Below are 16,715 nucleotides of genomic sequence, written 5' to 3'. Positions count from 1 at the left end.
ACAGGGACATTGTCACTGGTGCGACTCACTGTTGAAACATCAGCCCTGCGGAGTCTTATTGTTGCCGTTCAGTGATTGTTTGCTGCCTTTAAAGAATGAAGAGGGAGCGCCTGTCTTTGGGATTGTCCCGGGGGGAATCTCCGGTGAGACAACATGCTCCACCACACACCTGGTATCTGCTGCCAGGCGGAGCAGCTGCTGTGTTTCCACACCAGGTTACCATGGGCGAGGTCTGCAAACACTGAGGTCTGCGGGGACGCGACACATGCGGCTCTTTGTGCATCGGAGACTCGGTCGGATTCTTCAGAAAGCTGCAGCGTGATTAGATCCCACAAAGAAGAACGACACGAGGAGGGACATGAAGGAGCCGTTTCATGCTCCAGATCTGCTTTACTGCTTTAAAATACTCTGTAAAACATACTGCATCCGTATCTGGGTCAGATTTAGGTAACAGTTAGTTATGTAACATGACAAGTTTCAAGCCAAGTTTCAGCGTTGTGTCATCTGCCCATTACCTTTATTGTAAATTATGTCATAGTTCCTATTTATAGTCTATAGATCCACCTGTATGATATGGTCACATCTTATATAACACACTAATGGAAATATTCTAAACCCTGTTTCTTGTGTAATGACAATAAAGATGAATCTAATCTAATCTGCTCCAAGTCATAAACCGGTCCCCTTCTCTCTGATTTAAGCCCTGAAAATGTTTTAACTTTGAATATTTTTCATGTTTCAGACTCTTCAAGTTCACCTCTGATTATTCTGGTCTGGTAGCTGCTGCAGGACGCTAATGATTTCACTCCCTGTTCACTTATTCATGTCACAAGTTCTTATTTCTGGGGCTGGTAATGAAGTCAATTCTGATTCACACGGCTAATGTCTGTGTGACGTTATGAGCTAATGGCCGAACCTTTTCTTGGATTGTGTGACTGTGTTTACAGTCATCAGATGATTCCAGTTCACACCTCTGTCCTCTGCAGGACGTTCACTCACTATAAAAGGCTAGTTAGCAAAACCAGCCAGTCCAAGTGGATCGTTTCTGTTTTTACGTTCAGTCGGATGAAAAACAAACATTTAAAAATAATTAAGCTGATAAATCATATCCGCTGTTCTTGCTGCTCTAAAGTTGACATGTCTCAGACTGAGGGGCTGCGTTTTATGACCCCTGACCTTAACCTCCCCCAGAAAACCTCTCCCTTGCTGCGTCTTTAAATGAAAATAAACTGGAAACAGTGTGAGGAAAGGAGCACGATGCATGTACAGTAAAGGAAACTGCAAACACAGACCAGGTAGGCCCGGGACGAAGTGTTGATCTTAGCAGAATAGAAATTGTTTGCTCGCTCGCCTGCTTGATGACTGCGCATTGTGTTTAGCAAGCGCAGGGCAATTACCTGAACTGTTAAGCGTTGCATGGAAATGATAGAAAATAAACATGGAGCTGGGTTACACTGACTTCTTTTGTGTGTTATATATTAAAGGAAATGTTCAGAGTTAATATTCTGCAGACAAATTGCCCCCATGAGGGATTTATTATTGAGAATAATTTGCATTTTATTAAAGTTACACAACAGTAATCCATAAACGCACTCAGTTATGAGCTATGAGGGTAAATAGCCGTGTTACATTATGATGTTTAGTCAAAGTTGTTATTTGTGAGATCCTGTTTCCATTTCCTCTCCTCACTGGAAATACAAGCACGATGGAAATGTTAGAAAATAAACATGGAGCTGGATTACAGTGACCTCTTTTGTAGCCACGGTGAATAATGTATTTAAAGGAATATTCAAAGTGTGTCTAATATCCTGTAGACAAATGCAGATGTGAAGGATTTATTACTGTAAATTATTTGCATTTCCTTAGAGCTGCTCAACGTGGACAACTTTTTACCTGCAGTAAATTCACTTAGTTATGAGGATAAATAGCGAGTTTTACACGATTCTACATAATAGTTTAAATATGTTGTTGTTCTTCTTTAATGTGTGTATTTATTTGTGAGATCCTGTTGCCGTTGTGTCTTTACGTTGGAAGTAGATGTACGATGCGGACACTTAGCGGCCAGAGGCGGAAGCTACAACTCGTTTTTGACCCGCCCACAAACTAAAAGACTGCTATTTGATTGGTTACTGTATTTCCCCTCAGCCAATCAACTTCTCTGTTTACGATGACGCGCAGAGGTCGAAGTGACGTAACTGTCTGTAAATCATCTCCAACTGGACTAAAACGAATCAGAGGAGGAAGCGACTTAATTAAACCTTTGGTTTAGATTAAAATGTGACTTTTATCACATAAAGTCTGCGCCTCGTCGGCTCCGACGATGCTGTGTGTGGCTGTAAATGCCGCGAGATCGTCGGTAACCTTACAAAAGGTCGGTAGCTAAGCTAACGGTAGCTAAGTTAACGGTAGCTAAGCTAACGGTAGCTAGGCACTTAGCAGCTCTGTTGTTAATATTTTAATAAATATCCTGCTCTATTAGTGCTATTTTAACACCGAAACGTGTCTTATTTGTTTATTCATATATATATATTGACAGAATATATGTAAATATATACGGAGGAGACAGGGAGCTCAGAACAGTAGCCATCTTTGTCTACTAAAGTTTTGTGTCATTATTTCGCTGTAGGATGAAGCAACAATACCAGAGGTCACTGATGCTGATCTAAAACTTGTGGTGTATAAGTGTGTAAATGAAATCAGTTTGTGTTTTTGATGCTTTCTAATCCATTTTAATGTAATTGTATTGTTTTTCTGTTTTCCAGCTGTGCCTCCTCTCGCTGTCCCACATGTCCCCACATCCCTTCTGTCGTTGTCCTCAGCGTCCATGGACGACTCGTCTTCTCGTCCGCTGCCTCTCGGACGCTCACGGCTCCCCGTCCTCCCCCCTCGCGGCGGCCGAGTCCTCCGAGTCCTCTGAGTCCCCGGATCAGGGGCCCCCGCCGTGGTCCCCGGATCAGGGGCCCCCGCCCTGGTCCCCGCATCAGGGGCCCCCGCCTGGTCCCCGGATCAGGGGCCCCCGCCGTGGTCCCCGGATCAGGGGCCCCCGCCGGCCCCCACCCACTGCTGCATGAGCGGCTGCCACAACTGTGTGTGGATCGAACATGCGGAGCAGCTGCTGGCGTTCTACCAGGACGGGGGAGACCGAGCGCTCGCCGCCATCGAGGAGAACGTCCTGGATGAGAATCTTAAAGCCTACCTGAAGATGGAGATCAGACTCCGAAGGAAGACGTGAAGGATTCGTGGCAGTAGAACGTCACACGTTCACCAGTCGTTGTTCCTCCTTCTCTTTAGACCTTTGCTGCTGTGGTTCACACTGTGTTAACATGTGGAGAGTATTTTAGGAAGCTGATGCGAGCTGCCAGATGTGGCGCATAGATACGCTGCTGTTTGGCCTTGTAGACCTTCATGTTCATCCCTCACTGGTTATGGATCAGGACCTTTTTAAAAAGAGACGCCACAACTGGTCCTTCTTAATGGTTTTAAATCAGACAAGCTGACGATAAACACAGATGTTGTGTTTTATCCCTTTTATCTCTTTTTATCTCTTCACCTGTGACAGTGAGGGACTGAACCTTTTTAAATATGCCAATCCAGTCTGAAACCTGGAACCCAGACATTTAACCCGCTCTCCCTGGAGTTAAATGTCTCCTAAACAGAGAGTCAGTACCTACAGTTTAAACCAACCAATTAAACCAGGGTCTGAGTCCTTCAGGTACCTGGACACTGACCTGGACACCTGCCTCTCTCTCCCAGCGTGCAAACATTTAAAAAACAAAAAAACTCAGCATCCATCCATCCCAGTTACACATATGTGGTGCAACAGGTGTTTGTTTTATGAATAATATATATCACGTCCAGGACCAGATTCATTCATTCATTCATTCATTCATCACTTTTCTTTACTGCACATTTGCACATTTGAAGTTTGAACTGAAAACGCACAATTTATTCGCCTGTCAGATCCGTTTCTGTATTTAAGAGTTTATTTAAATAATGTGCTTGAAATGTTTAAATAAATGCTCTTTCTGTTCAGTTTAAATCACTTTGTTTTCCTGTCGTTGTTGTTTTCCACAGTGATCGGTCAAAACTAAATGACAATCTTCTGAGTTTGTGTGATTGACACCAGGTGGCGCCGCTCGCGCATTAAATTACTGCACCTTATTTAACTACTCATGCTGCACGTGCTCTCTCAGTTTTTACTGTTTATTATGTTAAAATAACCACAATTATGTTAAAATAACCACAATTTAAAATGAGCTTAAAGCTGGAATGATAAGAATGAGAAGAGGTTAAATATGTCGAGGTCCAGTTTATGATTTATGTCAAAAGAATCAGAATCACTTTATTGATCCCAGGAGGAAATTACTTTTCGTTACAGCAGCTACAACCCAACGTGTGATAGTTTTACAAAGAGCAATCAGAATAAATAGGAGACAATAAGGATACGTAAGCAAATATAAAAAACATAGGAAATATATATATATAACAATATGTACAAGTGTAAGTGAAGTGAAACCAGTGTTTCAGAGATGAGGTGAACATGAATTAGTCCAGTAAAGACCTGATGAACATGTCAGAGAACAAGCAGGACACGTTCAGTCCGATCTCTCTGACGGACTCAGCACTCGGCTGGTTTTAGGGACCGGTCCTGATGACTGGGTCTGGGTTATGCTTTGGATTATGATGGAGGCCTTTCACTCACAACCCTGAACCCTGTGACTCTGACGCCATGGAAACGCCTGAAGGCTGCAGTCACTCTGCATCAGGACATTGGTGTAAAACGTGCACCATGATTCCACAGAACGTAATTTAATATTTTATATCACTGATTATATTTATTTGGGGATTTTCCTTTTTGTATTTGCATTAAAATAATAATAGTAAAAAGCATTTCTCTGCTGGCTTCTGATCTGTTGATTGATGGTTCTCAGTTGGCGGTTTAATTAGCAGTAGAATAATCTACAGTTAGCGGTTTAGTTAGCAGTAGAATAAGCTACAGTTAGCGGTTTAATTAGCAGTAGAATAAGCTACAGTTAGCGGTTTAATTAGCAGTAGAGTAAGCTACAGTTAGCGGTTTAGTTAGCAGTAGAATAAGCTACAGTTAGCGGTTTAGTTAGCAGTAGAATAAGCTACAGTTAGCGGTTTAATTAGCAGTAGAATAAGCTACAGTTAGCAGTAGAATAAGCTACAGTTAGCGGTTTAATTAGCAGTAGAATAAGCTACAGTTAGCGGTTTAATTAGCAGTAGAGTAAGCTACAGTTAGCGGTTTAGTTAGCAGTAGAATAAGCTACAGTTAGCGGTTTAGTTAGCAGTAGAATAAGCTACAGTTAGCGGTTTAGTTAGCAGTAGAATAAGCTACAGTTAGCGGTTTAATTAGCAGTAGAAAAAGCTACAGTTAGCGGTTTAATTAGCAGTAGAATAAGCTACAGTTAGCAGTAGAATAAGCTACAGTTAGCGGTTTAATTAGCAGTAGAATAAGCTACAGTTAGCGGTTTAATTAGCAGTAGAGTAAGCTACAGTTAGCGGTTTAGTTAGCAGTAGAATAAGCTACAGTTAGCGGTTTAGTTAGCAGTAGAATAAGCTACAGTTAGCGGTTTAGTTAGCAGTAGAATAAGCTACAGTTAACGGGTTAGTTAGTAGTAGAATAAGCTACAGTTAACGGGTTAGTTAGCAGTAGAATAAGCTACAGTTAGCTGTTTAATTAGCAGTAGAATAAGCTACAGTTAGCTGTTTAATTAGCAGTAGAATAAGCTAAAGTTAGCGGTTTAGTTAGCAGTAGACTAGGCTACAGCTGTTGTCCATCTCTGCAGGTTGTCATTCAACCTCTTCTCAAACTTAACGTGTTGTTTGTGCTACTTATAGTTTATTTTTTTTATTTTATTCTGTTGTACATTTAATGACCTGATATTTAAGCATTAATCAATAATCAGATATTAAGCATGTGAAGGTGCTGAACTCTGTTTCTTTTCCTCGGCCTCAGGTTGGATGATGCCTCCCTGCTGCAGATTATTAGACTCATATGATCATTATCAGGAGGATTGGAGGCAGGTGGTGAGACCGTTGCATAACAGGGAATCTTCCCGTCGCATCCATAATCTGCAGCGACACATTCCTCCTCAGGCCTCTGGTTTAATTAGACTCGAGGTTCCTGGAGACGTTTCTGGAAGAGACGCATCACAAATATTAAGAAATGAAATAATTCATGACTCTGCAGAATTCTGGCGTCTCCTTTATTTCAATACTTTATTAAGTTTATGGACAATGAGCAAAAAGTAGTTTATTCAAGTTTACTACAAGTAATTTTATAGTAAAACTGAGGCAGTTTACATGAAGTTTACTTGTGTTACCTGAACACATTTACTTTGAGATATTACCTGATATAAACGCACACGTTCAAGATCAAATCAAACAGAGTTTAAACGTTTAGAGTTACAGTTTTACAGTAGTAGTTGCAGTACTAGGTAGTAATTCACATCTTTAATGACTTAAGCAGGTATTTGTAGATGTGTGTGTTGTGATATTGTAAATACGCTGCAGTCTAGTGTACACATAATATGTGTTTAGAAATACTTTAACAAGTATATTTCAAGTATATATATATAATATGCTACAAGTAACAAGCTAAGCAAACTTACAAGTATACCTAAAGTATAATATATATATATATATGTATTTTAGTAATTCTAAGTTCACCATGCTACGAGCGTCGCACAAAACACACAAACACTAGACACAAACCCAGTGTGTAACGTGCTCCTAATGTAATGTAATGTTTATCTACATAAATACTTAAAAATTAATTAAAATTACAACGCGCCAATAATATGATTAAACTTTACAGTGTGAGAATGAACCAAAACCATCACACAAATATCGCACACATGCAGCTGCTGGTTCTATTCTCAGGTTGAAGACGTTTTCCAGACGTCTACAAACTGAAGCTCAAACATTAAATGGTTCCAGTTAAAGGTTAAATTAGACTTTATGAAATGTAGGATCAGGAACTGGCATCACTCTGCAAAAACACGCAAATGTTGCATTTAAAATATAAGAAACACTCATAAGAAGTTATTTTATTTCAGTTTCCAGTCAGAACCGGCTCAGGTTCTAGGTTCTGTGCATCGGGATGTTGTTAAACCTGAATAATAAACCTGTTAATGAAGCAGAACATCCACTTTAATCACAGCATCACCAGGTAAATAATCCTCATTGGACGGAGGATCTGACGGAGATAAACACTGAATAAATGTAATAATAAAACGATGTAAATCCTGGTCCAGACGCCCCGGTGTCCTCTCGTCCTCCGTCCCGTTTCATCGAGGACCTGCCTGGAGGGTGGAGGAGTCAGATTTCCCAGAATGCATTTCCTCAGGTAAAGCTACTGTTTATGAGTCTAAACGTTTGTGTAGTTTCTCCTGATGAGCACTGGTCTGGTGTCTCTCCGCTGGGAACTGATCCTGCTCCAGCAAAGACCTGATGAGGCCAGTGAAACCCTTTTCTCTGTGGCTTAATGTGGCGATGGACAGGAGAGCAGCAGAAGTCCCAGACGTCATCCTAAACGGTTGTGATGGTTCTTGTGGGATGATTTACGTTGACTGTCCTTACTGCTACTTCAGAGCTGAGAACAAAAAACCACCTTCCAGAGACGAGCGCTGACCCTGTGACCGTCTGCAGCTGTTTTTGTGCAGCTTGTACGGTGACGGTGGTGGATATATATTATATGTGCTGGATGTTTTCATGTGGGTAAATGTCACATGTTTGTATATGTGCCATGTGTATGAACTGCTCGGTTACTTTATCTGAAACGTGTGAGGCGCTGACGCCGGCGCAGGGAGGCGGCGTCTTCCTAATCTCCTGCAGGACTCGTGCAGCGTATAAGAGGGGCCCTCAGCCCCCGCTGGCCCTCACAGCAAAGCCTAGCATAGAAGTCCACTCATCTGCTAGACCGACCAGTGCTGCGTTCACACCCGCTCGTCTGGCTGTTCTTCACCCAATCAGCCGGTGAGTAGACCAACAGTTTGGAGTCAGTGCAGCTTAGAAATAAAACTTAAAGATGTGAGGAAACTCAAGCTGAAGGAAGTTCAGAACGCTAAGACGTATTAGTCACTAATATCAGGTCACGTTATTTATATCAGCTTAATTCAGCTATAGCAAATTAAATTAGTCTTTTAAAGTCAGTGTTTTTGTTTCTGCCTTTATTTCTCATTTTGCCGACTAATGGTTCATTTGTGTTTGTGTGAACTATTTAAATTCAACTCACGTCTCGACAGAAATTCATCACTTGTTTTACTTAGAGAGGAGGAGATTTAAATTTTCATCCATTCTGCTTGTGGTGCCAGTATTTGTGCTGACGTTGTAACATCGCGGTTTAATCCTCTTTTGTAGAGTCCAGGTTCAACGGTCTGATATCACCACTTTTATTTATGGCAATAGTTGTGTCTGATTAAAGAATGTGAAAGTGCAGCAGCCTCTAGATTTCATGAGTTAAATAAACATCAAACACAGACAAGAAATATTAAAAATAAACAAAACTGCCACGACTGTTGGAGTTAAAGGGAACATTCACTTAATGTAGCTGTTGTGTTTTACACAGTATCTCTGCTTCTGAAATGATTTGTTACTTAAGGTTTAGAGACAAGAGGGATTTATTTATTATTTATTTATTTATACGCTGGATGTGTTTAATCTCATGATAAAATACCAGCGGGATTTTAAACACGAGATTAAACACGAGAAAATAGATTTTGTCTTCAGTTTTGTGCTAAATGCTTCTGGCCTCAGACAAGTGGAAGTAAATGAGTTAGTGTGAACAAACATCTGATTAATATTTATAATAATATGAGTTTGATTCAGTGGCTTCATGGATATTTTCACCAGCTTGTAAACTAGTAACTCGCTGCCAGAAACAAAACGTCCTAAAAAAGTTGCAGATTTAAATCAGGAAACGCAGCATCAAAGTTTTATTTTCTTCTTCTTCTGTGGTGCGTTTCCACGTCGTGGGGAGGAGGTCGTCATTTGTCCTGGGACGCTCTGAGAGGATTGATCGTTTAGACTCTGGGTGCGTAGCTCAGCGTTTCTGGTGCGTCGTCCTTGCTTTAACGAGATTATCTGCACGAACTGATTGATTGAAAGTGAGAAGGTGCAGCTCTTATTAACTCGACCTGGGGATTACGGGGGAAAACTGGGTCATCCTCTCAGTCCACGGTTCCACAGAAATACACAGAGCATAAATCTGGAGCTGGAAGCGTCGGTAAGAGGATTAGAGGCTGTAATGTCAGACAGAGGTGACGGGAGCTTCGTTCTTAAATCAAAACGCTTCCGTCTCCAGGTTTCACCACGACGACTGCGCTCCAGAGAGGCGTCTCTGAGGCCAACGCTCCGCACTCGCGCCCAACATGAACCTCGAGCCGCCCAAACCCGAGATCAAGTCGGCCACCCGCGTCACCGGCGGCCCCGCCACCCCACGCAAGGGGCCCCCCAAGTTCAAGCAGAGGCAGACCCGCCAGTTCAAGAGCAAGCCCCCGAAGAAAGGCATCCAGGGGTACGCCTCCAAACCGCGCATCCTTTTCTTTACTCTGCAGCTTCTAGACGTTCTGGTGTGTAACGGTTTCTTCTCTTTGCAGCTTTGGAGACGACATCCCTGGGATGGAGGGCTTAGGCACAGGTGAGCTCACGTTTCCCGGCTTTTACGCGTTTTTCACCCGTTCGGCGCCCGAACGAATTCAACATCCCTCGTCTTCTCTCTGTTTTTGCAGACATCACCGTCATCTGCCCCTGGGAGGCCTTCAACCACCTGGAGCTGCACGAGCTGGCTCAGTACGGCATCATCTGAGCCTCCTGCATCTCCTCCTCCCACCTCCTCCGAGGATTTAAAGGCCCATGCTGCTCTTCAAACCGTCTGCCTCAGGCTTCACGTGGAACTACTCCGAAACAAACTGTAACAAACACTAAAAAAAAAAATGGAAAAAGAGAAAAAAGAATTCTACAAAAAAAAAAAAAACTTTCTGTTTTTCTATCTCTGGATTCTGATTCTGTCGCTCTCACACACAAACATCTGCTCGTACTTAGGATCCGCTCCGTCGCTCCCTCAAAGAAAAACATGAATAAATAAGCCGCTCTCTTCTCTTTCCTCTCACGCTCTGTTCTTCTTCTTCTTCTTCTTCTTCTTCTTCTTCCTCTGTTCTCTTCACGAAACCAAACCAGAAACCTACGCAAGCAAGGCAGCCTCACGTTGAGTTTAAGTGACGAACCCGTGGAGTGGGTGGGTTCCCACTGCGCGTGCTTCGGTGCATCCTGACGCCGTCGCGGAGGCTTCTCCATCCACACCGAAGAAGTGAAAAAAAACAAAAAAACTAAAGCCCTGACTTCTGTAGAGAGACGACACCAGCTCGTCTTCTTCTCCCTCCGTCTCCAAATCCTGGGTCTCAAATTATCCAAACACGTCGCACTTCCATTCAAGCTTGTTCCAACATCAGCGTCTCTTCGTATTTGTACCATATTTGATTCATATATGTTGTGTGTTATTTGCTGTTTCTGTCTCAAATGCGACACTATTGTACCATGTGTGTTTATATTTGTCTTTTTAAGCCGTTTTTTTTTTTTTTTTCCAACTTTTCCCTCGCTGTCCTTCATCTATCACCAGTTGTTCAGTGCTTGTTTTATTTTGCTGCCCTCTTCATGGTCAGAGGTTAGAGGAGGTGTTTAAAGGCGGCAGAGGGACGAGGAGCGGTCGGATGTTTCAGCGCCGCCGTCACATCTGCACAGATGTGTGACGGAGCTTTTGTCCTCTCTACAGGACGAGGGAAAAAAAACAATAAAGCATAAAAACAGGAAAATAAATAAGGAGATTTTGTTTCTTCCAGTCAAATCCATCCTTGGTGTCGCTACAGCTTCAGTAGATCTTCACACACATCAAACTTTCCAGTTCACGCATCATTCGTACACAAAAGCTGCTGGAGAACAGCCCCGTAACATGATGCTGCCACCGCCGTGCTTCACCGTAGATACTGCAGCTAACGGCCAGAGCAGCGACGCCAAAGAGACGCCACCAGAATCAAAGAGGTTTAAATGCAGTCGCCCAGAAAGTTGCACTTGAATGCACCACAGAGACTAGAGACAGCTCGTACATAAACTCTGCACCTGAGAGGAAATAACTCTTTATAACAGCAGGTGGCAGTAGTCGGTATTCATTATTCAAAAGAGGAAAAAAAGCAAAGAAGTTAGGAAAAGGTACTGCTAGCTGAGAGGCTAGGAAGCTAGGAGAAGCTACTATTAACTGGGAGGCTATGGAGCGTTACTATTAGCTTGGAGGCTAGGAGTAGCTACTATTAGCCAGGAGGCTTGGATGCTAGGAGTACCTACTATTAGCTGGGAGACTATGAAGAGCTATTAGCCGGGAAGCTAGGTGGAGTAGCTGTTAGCAAATACAAAATAACTCGCCCAAATTAAACACGTCTGTCTGATAATTAGAATTTCTCATTTTTGTGGGACAAAAAAAAACAACAACTTGTACAAAAGATGTTTTTAAAAATAATAAATTTATTGACATTATTATACTTTATTGTCTGTGAACGTAACACTGGTCATGACTTGATGGCCAAGTAGTGAAGCATTCATTTTAAAAACCAATTTAAATGCTGTACACATCAGACGACATAAACATCATGATAATCCTGTGAAATCAATCGATAGTTGACTTTTAAATAAACTGGGAAGACTTCAGTCAAAGCTAAAAGTTCTCGTGGCTGCAAATATAATATGAAAATGAAGCACAATAAAGCGAGACGATAAAAAAAAGCTGCAGCTGTTTGGTGTTTATTCTGTCGTTCACCACATTAGCTTCTACTCCGCGTGGATTTTCGCGTGTCTCCTCAGACTGTCCGGTCGGGAAAACTTTGCGTCACAAACCGTGCAGCCGAACGGTTTCTCTCCCGAGTGAAGCGCCGTGTGCGCGTTGAGATGCGTCTTCCGCTTGAACTTTTTCCCACAGTCGTCGCAGGAGAACGGCCTCTTTCCCGTGTCGACTCTTGGCGCCGCTTTGTGAAGCACCACGTGCCTCTTCAGGTGCGAGTTCCGGTAAAACTTCCTCCCGCAGTCGTCGCAGACGAACCTTTTGCCGTCCTCTCCGGCGTGAAGCCGGGCGTGTCTCTGCAGGCTGCTCTGTCGGCTGAACCTGGCGCCACAGTCGCCACAGCCGAACGGTTTGATCCCTGAGTGTGTGATCATGTGTAACGTCAGGTCACCTTTCAGTCTGAACTTCCTGCCACAGCTGCTGCAGCTGAAAGGTTTTTCTCCCGTGTGAATCGTCATGTGCATGTTCAGAACCGACTGCGTGTTGAACTTCTTCCCGCACTCGCTGCAGCCGTACGGTCTCTCCTCCTTGTGCGACGCCTTGTGCAGCTTCAGGTAATACGAGGTACAGAATCTTTTCCCGCACTCGTCGCAGCCGTACGGTTTCTCTCCCGTGTGCGCCGCCAAGTGCGTGACGAACTGCGTCTTCTGCTTGAATCTTTTACCGCAATCGTCACAGTGAAACGGCTGCTCTTGTGCGTGAGCTCCCTTCTTTGCGTCGACGTTTCGCCTCGAACGTTTCTTATCAACCGAGGAGCTGGAGGAAGGTTTTCTTGAGTTCCGCGTTATCCCCGTGTCCTTCCAGTCGTCGTCGCTCTCTTCGCTTTCAGACGCAGAATCTGACAGAGCTTCGTCCCAGTCGTCGTCGTCATCGGTGGCGTCGGTGTCAGAAGAGTCTGAAGCGTCTCTGTCGGTATCTGCTCGTACGTCTGGATCTGGGTTCCTGGTTGTTCCGGTTCCTCCACAGTCGACGTCTTCACGCTCGGTTTTCGCCGGTTGAAGCGAGCTGCTGGCTTCGCTTCTGGCTTCAGTTTGGCTTTGATGGAGTAAAACCTGAGGTTTATCCTCGTCATCTTCACTCTTCACGCCGGCAGCGGTGAGATGTTCTCCTCGCTGACCGGTCCACACGTCCTCCTCTTCCTCCTTTATGTGGACGGGAAACTCGTCCTTGATCACAGGGAGATGCTGGACGTCTGCAGGGAAACAACAGGGAAACAACAGGAAACAACAGCGAAACAACAGGGAAACAACAGGGAAACAACACAGAAACAACATGGAAACAACAGGGAAACAACACAGAAACAACAGGGAAACAACAGGGAAACAACAGCGAAACAACAGGGAAACAACAGGGAAACAACAGGGAAACAACAGGGAAACAACAGGAAACAACAGCGAAACAACAGGGAAACAACAGGGAAACAACAGGGAAACAACACGGAAACAACAGGGAAACAACACGGAAACAACAGGGAAACAACAGGGAAACAACAGCGAAACGTGGAGACGTCACTTTCATCTAAACACCTCAAAACAAAAAGGTTTCAGATTCTCCAGAAACAAGTCAAACTTAAATGTCCAAATAACAAACTAAATAAACGTGTGTAGATTAAAATATGTGTTTAACTTAGAGAAACTAGAGTCACGTCACTAAAGGACTTTAAATCCTAATGAAGCATCAATTACATGACGTTCAAAGGTGAAAGGATGAAAGGAGGCGTCTCTCAAGCTGTTTACGAGTTGTGAAAAGTTGAAACATGATTTCTGTTTAGTCGTATGAAGCATTATTTTATAATATATCTGTGGAAAACATGAACATTCCCAGACTGCACCTTCACATTTACATTATTACTATTATTACCACATTATTATTACCGTGGTTCTGGCTGAATGTCCCTTAAACATCCTGACAGATATATAAACATATATACACCTGGAAGAACTGACAGCAGACATTTCTTTCTTTCTTTCTTTTCTTTTCTTTTTAGTTTTTCATATTTCTTAAAGTTTGTTTAGACACGTATAATGAAACTTGCTGAAATAGAATCTGAACTGCAGGTTATTTTGTGTATATTTCATTGAGACTGTTTTAGTAAAAATGCAGTTTTTAAAGGGATAAATGCTCATTATGGATTTAAATAGTTGCATTAAATATCCTACAAAACAGACTGTGTGTGAACTACATCATTTTTATTTTAAAATAATAAAATAATAAAAAACTTGTATAAGTGAGAATAAAATAAAATAAATTCTAAAATAACAAGAATATGAAATAATCACAGACTAGAAAGATAAAATGGAAACTTGTGCATTATTCCTCCTTAAACATGTATCATATCAACAGTTTATTAGTTTAATTATTATTAGTAAATGTATTGACATCATCTTATTATCAGATAACTTCAGATATAAGTTGCCTTTGAGGTTAAAGAGAATTTCTCACTCACATAAGTTGTGGCAAATCATTTGTAGCATCATTAACGTCCTATAATTAAATATTTGTATTTTTCTTGTGAAATATTTCACTTTGAATAAACTTGAGCAGACTTTTTTTTTTCATGTGTCGTCTCATTGTGACCATAAACTTTACATATTTAAAAGAGAGTAAAAAGAGGAACATTGCTTTTAAATCTATCCTGAAGGCCTCTAACGTTAAAATAAACTATTTTCTGAAAAAATAAAACATAAATAAAACAGAGAACAGTGTGTTTTATAAAGTCCCTCTGAACTAAATCAGGAGTTAATATTATTATTGCATTTACACTCTCAGCTGTTTTTTTGTGTGTGAGATTATGTAAATAATGACAAATAAAATGACTTTATTATATTATTATTACATTTATTAAGGACTAAAAGCACGTACCCATGTTGGAGCCGTGATCCCAGGACTCTGTCCACGTCCGTCACGACCTGAAGGGAAATAAACATTTATCAACCATCAACCAGGACTTTATTCTGTCTCAGCTGCTTCTACTTCCTCTTCTTCCTCTTTTAAATAACGGTTTAAAAGCAACTTTCAGGCGCATTTACCGACACCTACTGGGCCACTAAGTGTGGACCTGGATTAACAAAAAATAAAACCCCGAAGAAAGAACTATTTTCTTCAGTGTATCTTTACAACAGGTCAGATATTTTCAGTCTAACTTTTCTTTCAGTGATAAAGCGATGAGATCTGTTGTGGAAGTCTCCATGTTGGAGGCACTCGGTAACAAAGCGCACAGACTGAAGGTGGAAATGCTGAATTATTGACGTGTGTCGGCTGAACCAACCGGGCAGAATATGGAAAACATTTGGAATTTTATAGACGAAAGTTTTCAGAAGGAAGGAGGCGCTCGTGTTTAGTGAATCTAAGAGTAACAGATTACATGTAATGGTATTAAGTAATAAGGATACAAAGAAAGAAAAGTAACTGTGATCCCTCACAGCACAGTGAAAACAATGTTTGGTTAATTTTGGTCATGTGAAAAGCAACAAAATAATCAAATACAGGAATAAACACAGTGGACATAAATAACACAAAATAAAAATAAAGTGAACATAACCTGAATATTTCACATTCTACATGTTCAGGAGAAAAGGAGTCGGAGGAAGAAAAGACTTATTTTATCCCTCCCCTTCATAATAGATCAATGATAATATATATATATAAATCTCTGCTTCCTGTCAGTATAATAATAATAATGACATTTGCATTATATATATAATATAATATATGTATATATATAACGTACATAAAGACCCATCACTTTAAGATTGTTTACCTGCTTTACAATGTTAAATTTAACTATTCTTATAGTTTTACTGAATGTGTTTTGTAAAGTGTAATTAAAATTTTTAATGATACCTGATTTGTTAGAATAATAATAATAATAATAATAATAATAATAATAATAATAATACAGCTTCTTCCGGTCTCAACTAAAGCAGCATTTCCTGCCTGCAGCGTAAAATCTAATCTAATAAATACGTCCTTTAGATAAAGATCAGACTTTTTATAAAATGACAAATACATCTGATTTTAGATTCTCTACATTTTAAGAACCATGTTATTAATAAATGTGATATTAGTCAATAATGACCAAGCGCCTCCAACATCGCAACTTCCGGAATGATGACGCGTAAAACTCCTCTATAAACATGTTTTATAGTTTCTGGACTAAAACACATAAACCATCATTATGCGTATTTATTAAAACTAACGTATCGTTTTAATCCTGTTTTCCAAACCTCATTCTTGTATAAATGTCGTCTCCTCGCTTGTTTCTACTGCAGCTCAACTCCAACAAACACTTTTTTAGATTTTTAAAACACTTCTGCTTTTTGATCCACTTCCTGTTTCTTCTTCTGCTTCTAGCTTTTCTTCTTCTTTATTTTATGCTGTTTAACCGTCTTAAATGCGCATTACCACCATCTACTGGGTCACAGTTTAGCACAGAATAAAATTAAAATTAAAAATTTCCCCATCATCACGTCAATAATGTAGAAACTCTTATGGTTTATTTAATCATCTGCCATTTACTTCCTGTGTATAGTCTACTTACATTTAATGCACAGATACATCTTTATAATATGTTCATATCAGTCATGATGCACATGGTCTCATCTGTGCACAGGTTTCCATCTGTAAATATTGTCCAGATGCTATAAAAACAACCTGTACCATTGCACTTCCGGTTAGATAAGAAACTGCATTTAGTTGCTGTGAACCTGCACATGTGTAATGACAATAAAGTTGAATCTAATCTAATTTAATCATCGTCTTGTTTACTTACGGGGTTATTTATTTATTTAGCACAGTAACTCATGTGTACATCTCTGTTTACATGCATTTACATATAGATAATTCATATTCACAACACTTTATT

The 16,715-nt window shown here is 41.0% G+C and overlaps 3 protein-coding genes across 3 annotated transcripts; 2 read left to right on the top strand and 1 right to left on the bottom strand.

Moving 5' to 3' along the window:
- Positions 1-2,167: 2,167 nt before the first annotated feature.
- oxld1 (oxidoreductase-like domain containing 1) lies at positions 2,168-4,042 on the top strand. Its single transcript, XM_047609711.1, has 2 exons — positions 2,168-2,186; positions 2,931-4,042. The coding sequence occupies exons 1-2, from the start codon at positions 2,168-2,170 to the stop codon at positions 3,230-3,232; spliced, it is 321 nt and encodes a 106-aa protein (XP_047465667.1). The 3' UTR covers positions 3,233-4,042.
- A 3,838-nt stretch (positions 4,043-7,880) lies between these two features.
- Positions 7,881-10,839, top strand: pde6gb (phosphodiesterase 6G, cGMP-specific, rod, gamma, paralog b). The gene is made up of 4 exons (XM_047609534.1): positions 7,881-8,001; positions 9,329-9,541; positions 9,624-9,664; positions 9,756-10,839. Exons 2-4 carry the CDS (start codon positions 9,396-9,398, stop codon positions 9,830-9,832), a joined length of 264 nt encoding a protein of 87 aa, XP_047465490.1. The 5' UTR covers positions 7,881-8,001; positions 9,329-9,395; the 3' UTR covers positions 9,833-10,839.
- Positions 10,840-11,520: 681 nt separating this feature from the next.
- Positions 11,521-16,206, bottom strand: LOC125022671 (gastrula zinc finger protein XlCGF46.1-like). The gene is made up of 3 exons (XM_047609529.1): positions 16,078-16,206; positions 14,714-14,760; positions 11,521-13,043 (listed from the first exon to the last, which is right to left on the bottom strand). Exons 2-3 carry the CDS (start codon positions 14,715-14,717, stop codon positions 11,842-11,844), a joined length of 1,206 nt encoding a protein of 401 aa, XP_047465485.1. The 5' UTR covers positions 14,718-14,760; positions 16,078-16,206; the 3' UTR covers positions 11,521-11,841.
- Between the last annotated feature and the right edge of the window lie 509 nt (positions 16,207-16,715).

This window comes from Mugil cephalus, chromosome 16 (genome assembly GCF_022458985.1).
Source record: "Mugil cephalus isolate CIBA_MC_2020 chromosome 16, CIBA_Mcephalus_1.1, whole genome shotgun sequence".
In the NCBI taxonomy this organism is placed as follows: Eukaryota; Metazoa; Chordata; class Actinopteri; order Mugiliformes; family Mugilidae; genus Mugil; species Mugil cephalus.
This window is presented reverse-complemented; position numbering and strand designations above follow the sequence as displayed.

Bases quoted from the DNA above. Each gene is read 5' to 3' on its own strand.
- pde6gb (XM_047609534.1), top strand. From the start codon at position 9,396: ATGAACCTCGAGCCGCCCAAACCCGAGATCAAGTCGGCCACCCGCGTC. The intron at 9,542-9,623 runs GTACGCCTCCAA...TTCTCTTTGCAG, and splicing joins CCGAAGAAAGGCATCCAGGG to CTTTGGAGACGACATCCCTG. The intron at 9,665-9,755 runs GTGAGCTCACGT...CTGTTTTTGCAG, and splicing joins GATGGAGGGCTTAGGCACAG to ACATCACCGTCATCTGCCCC.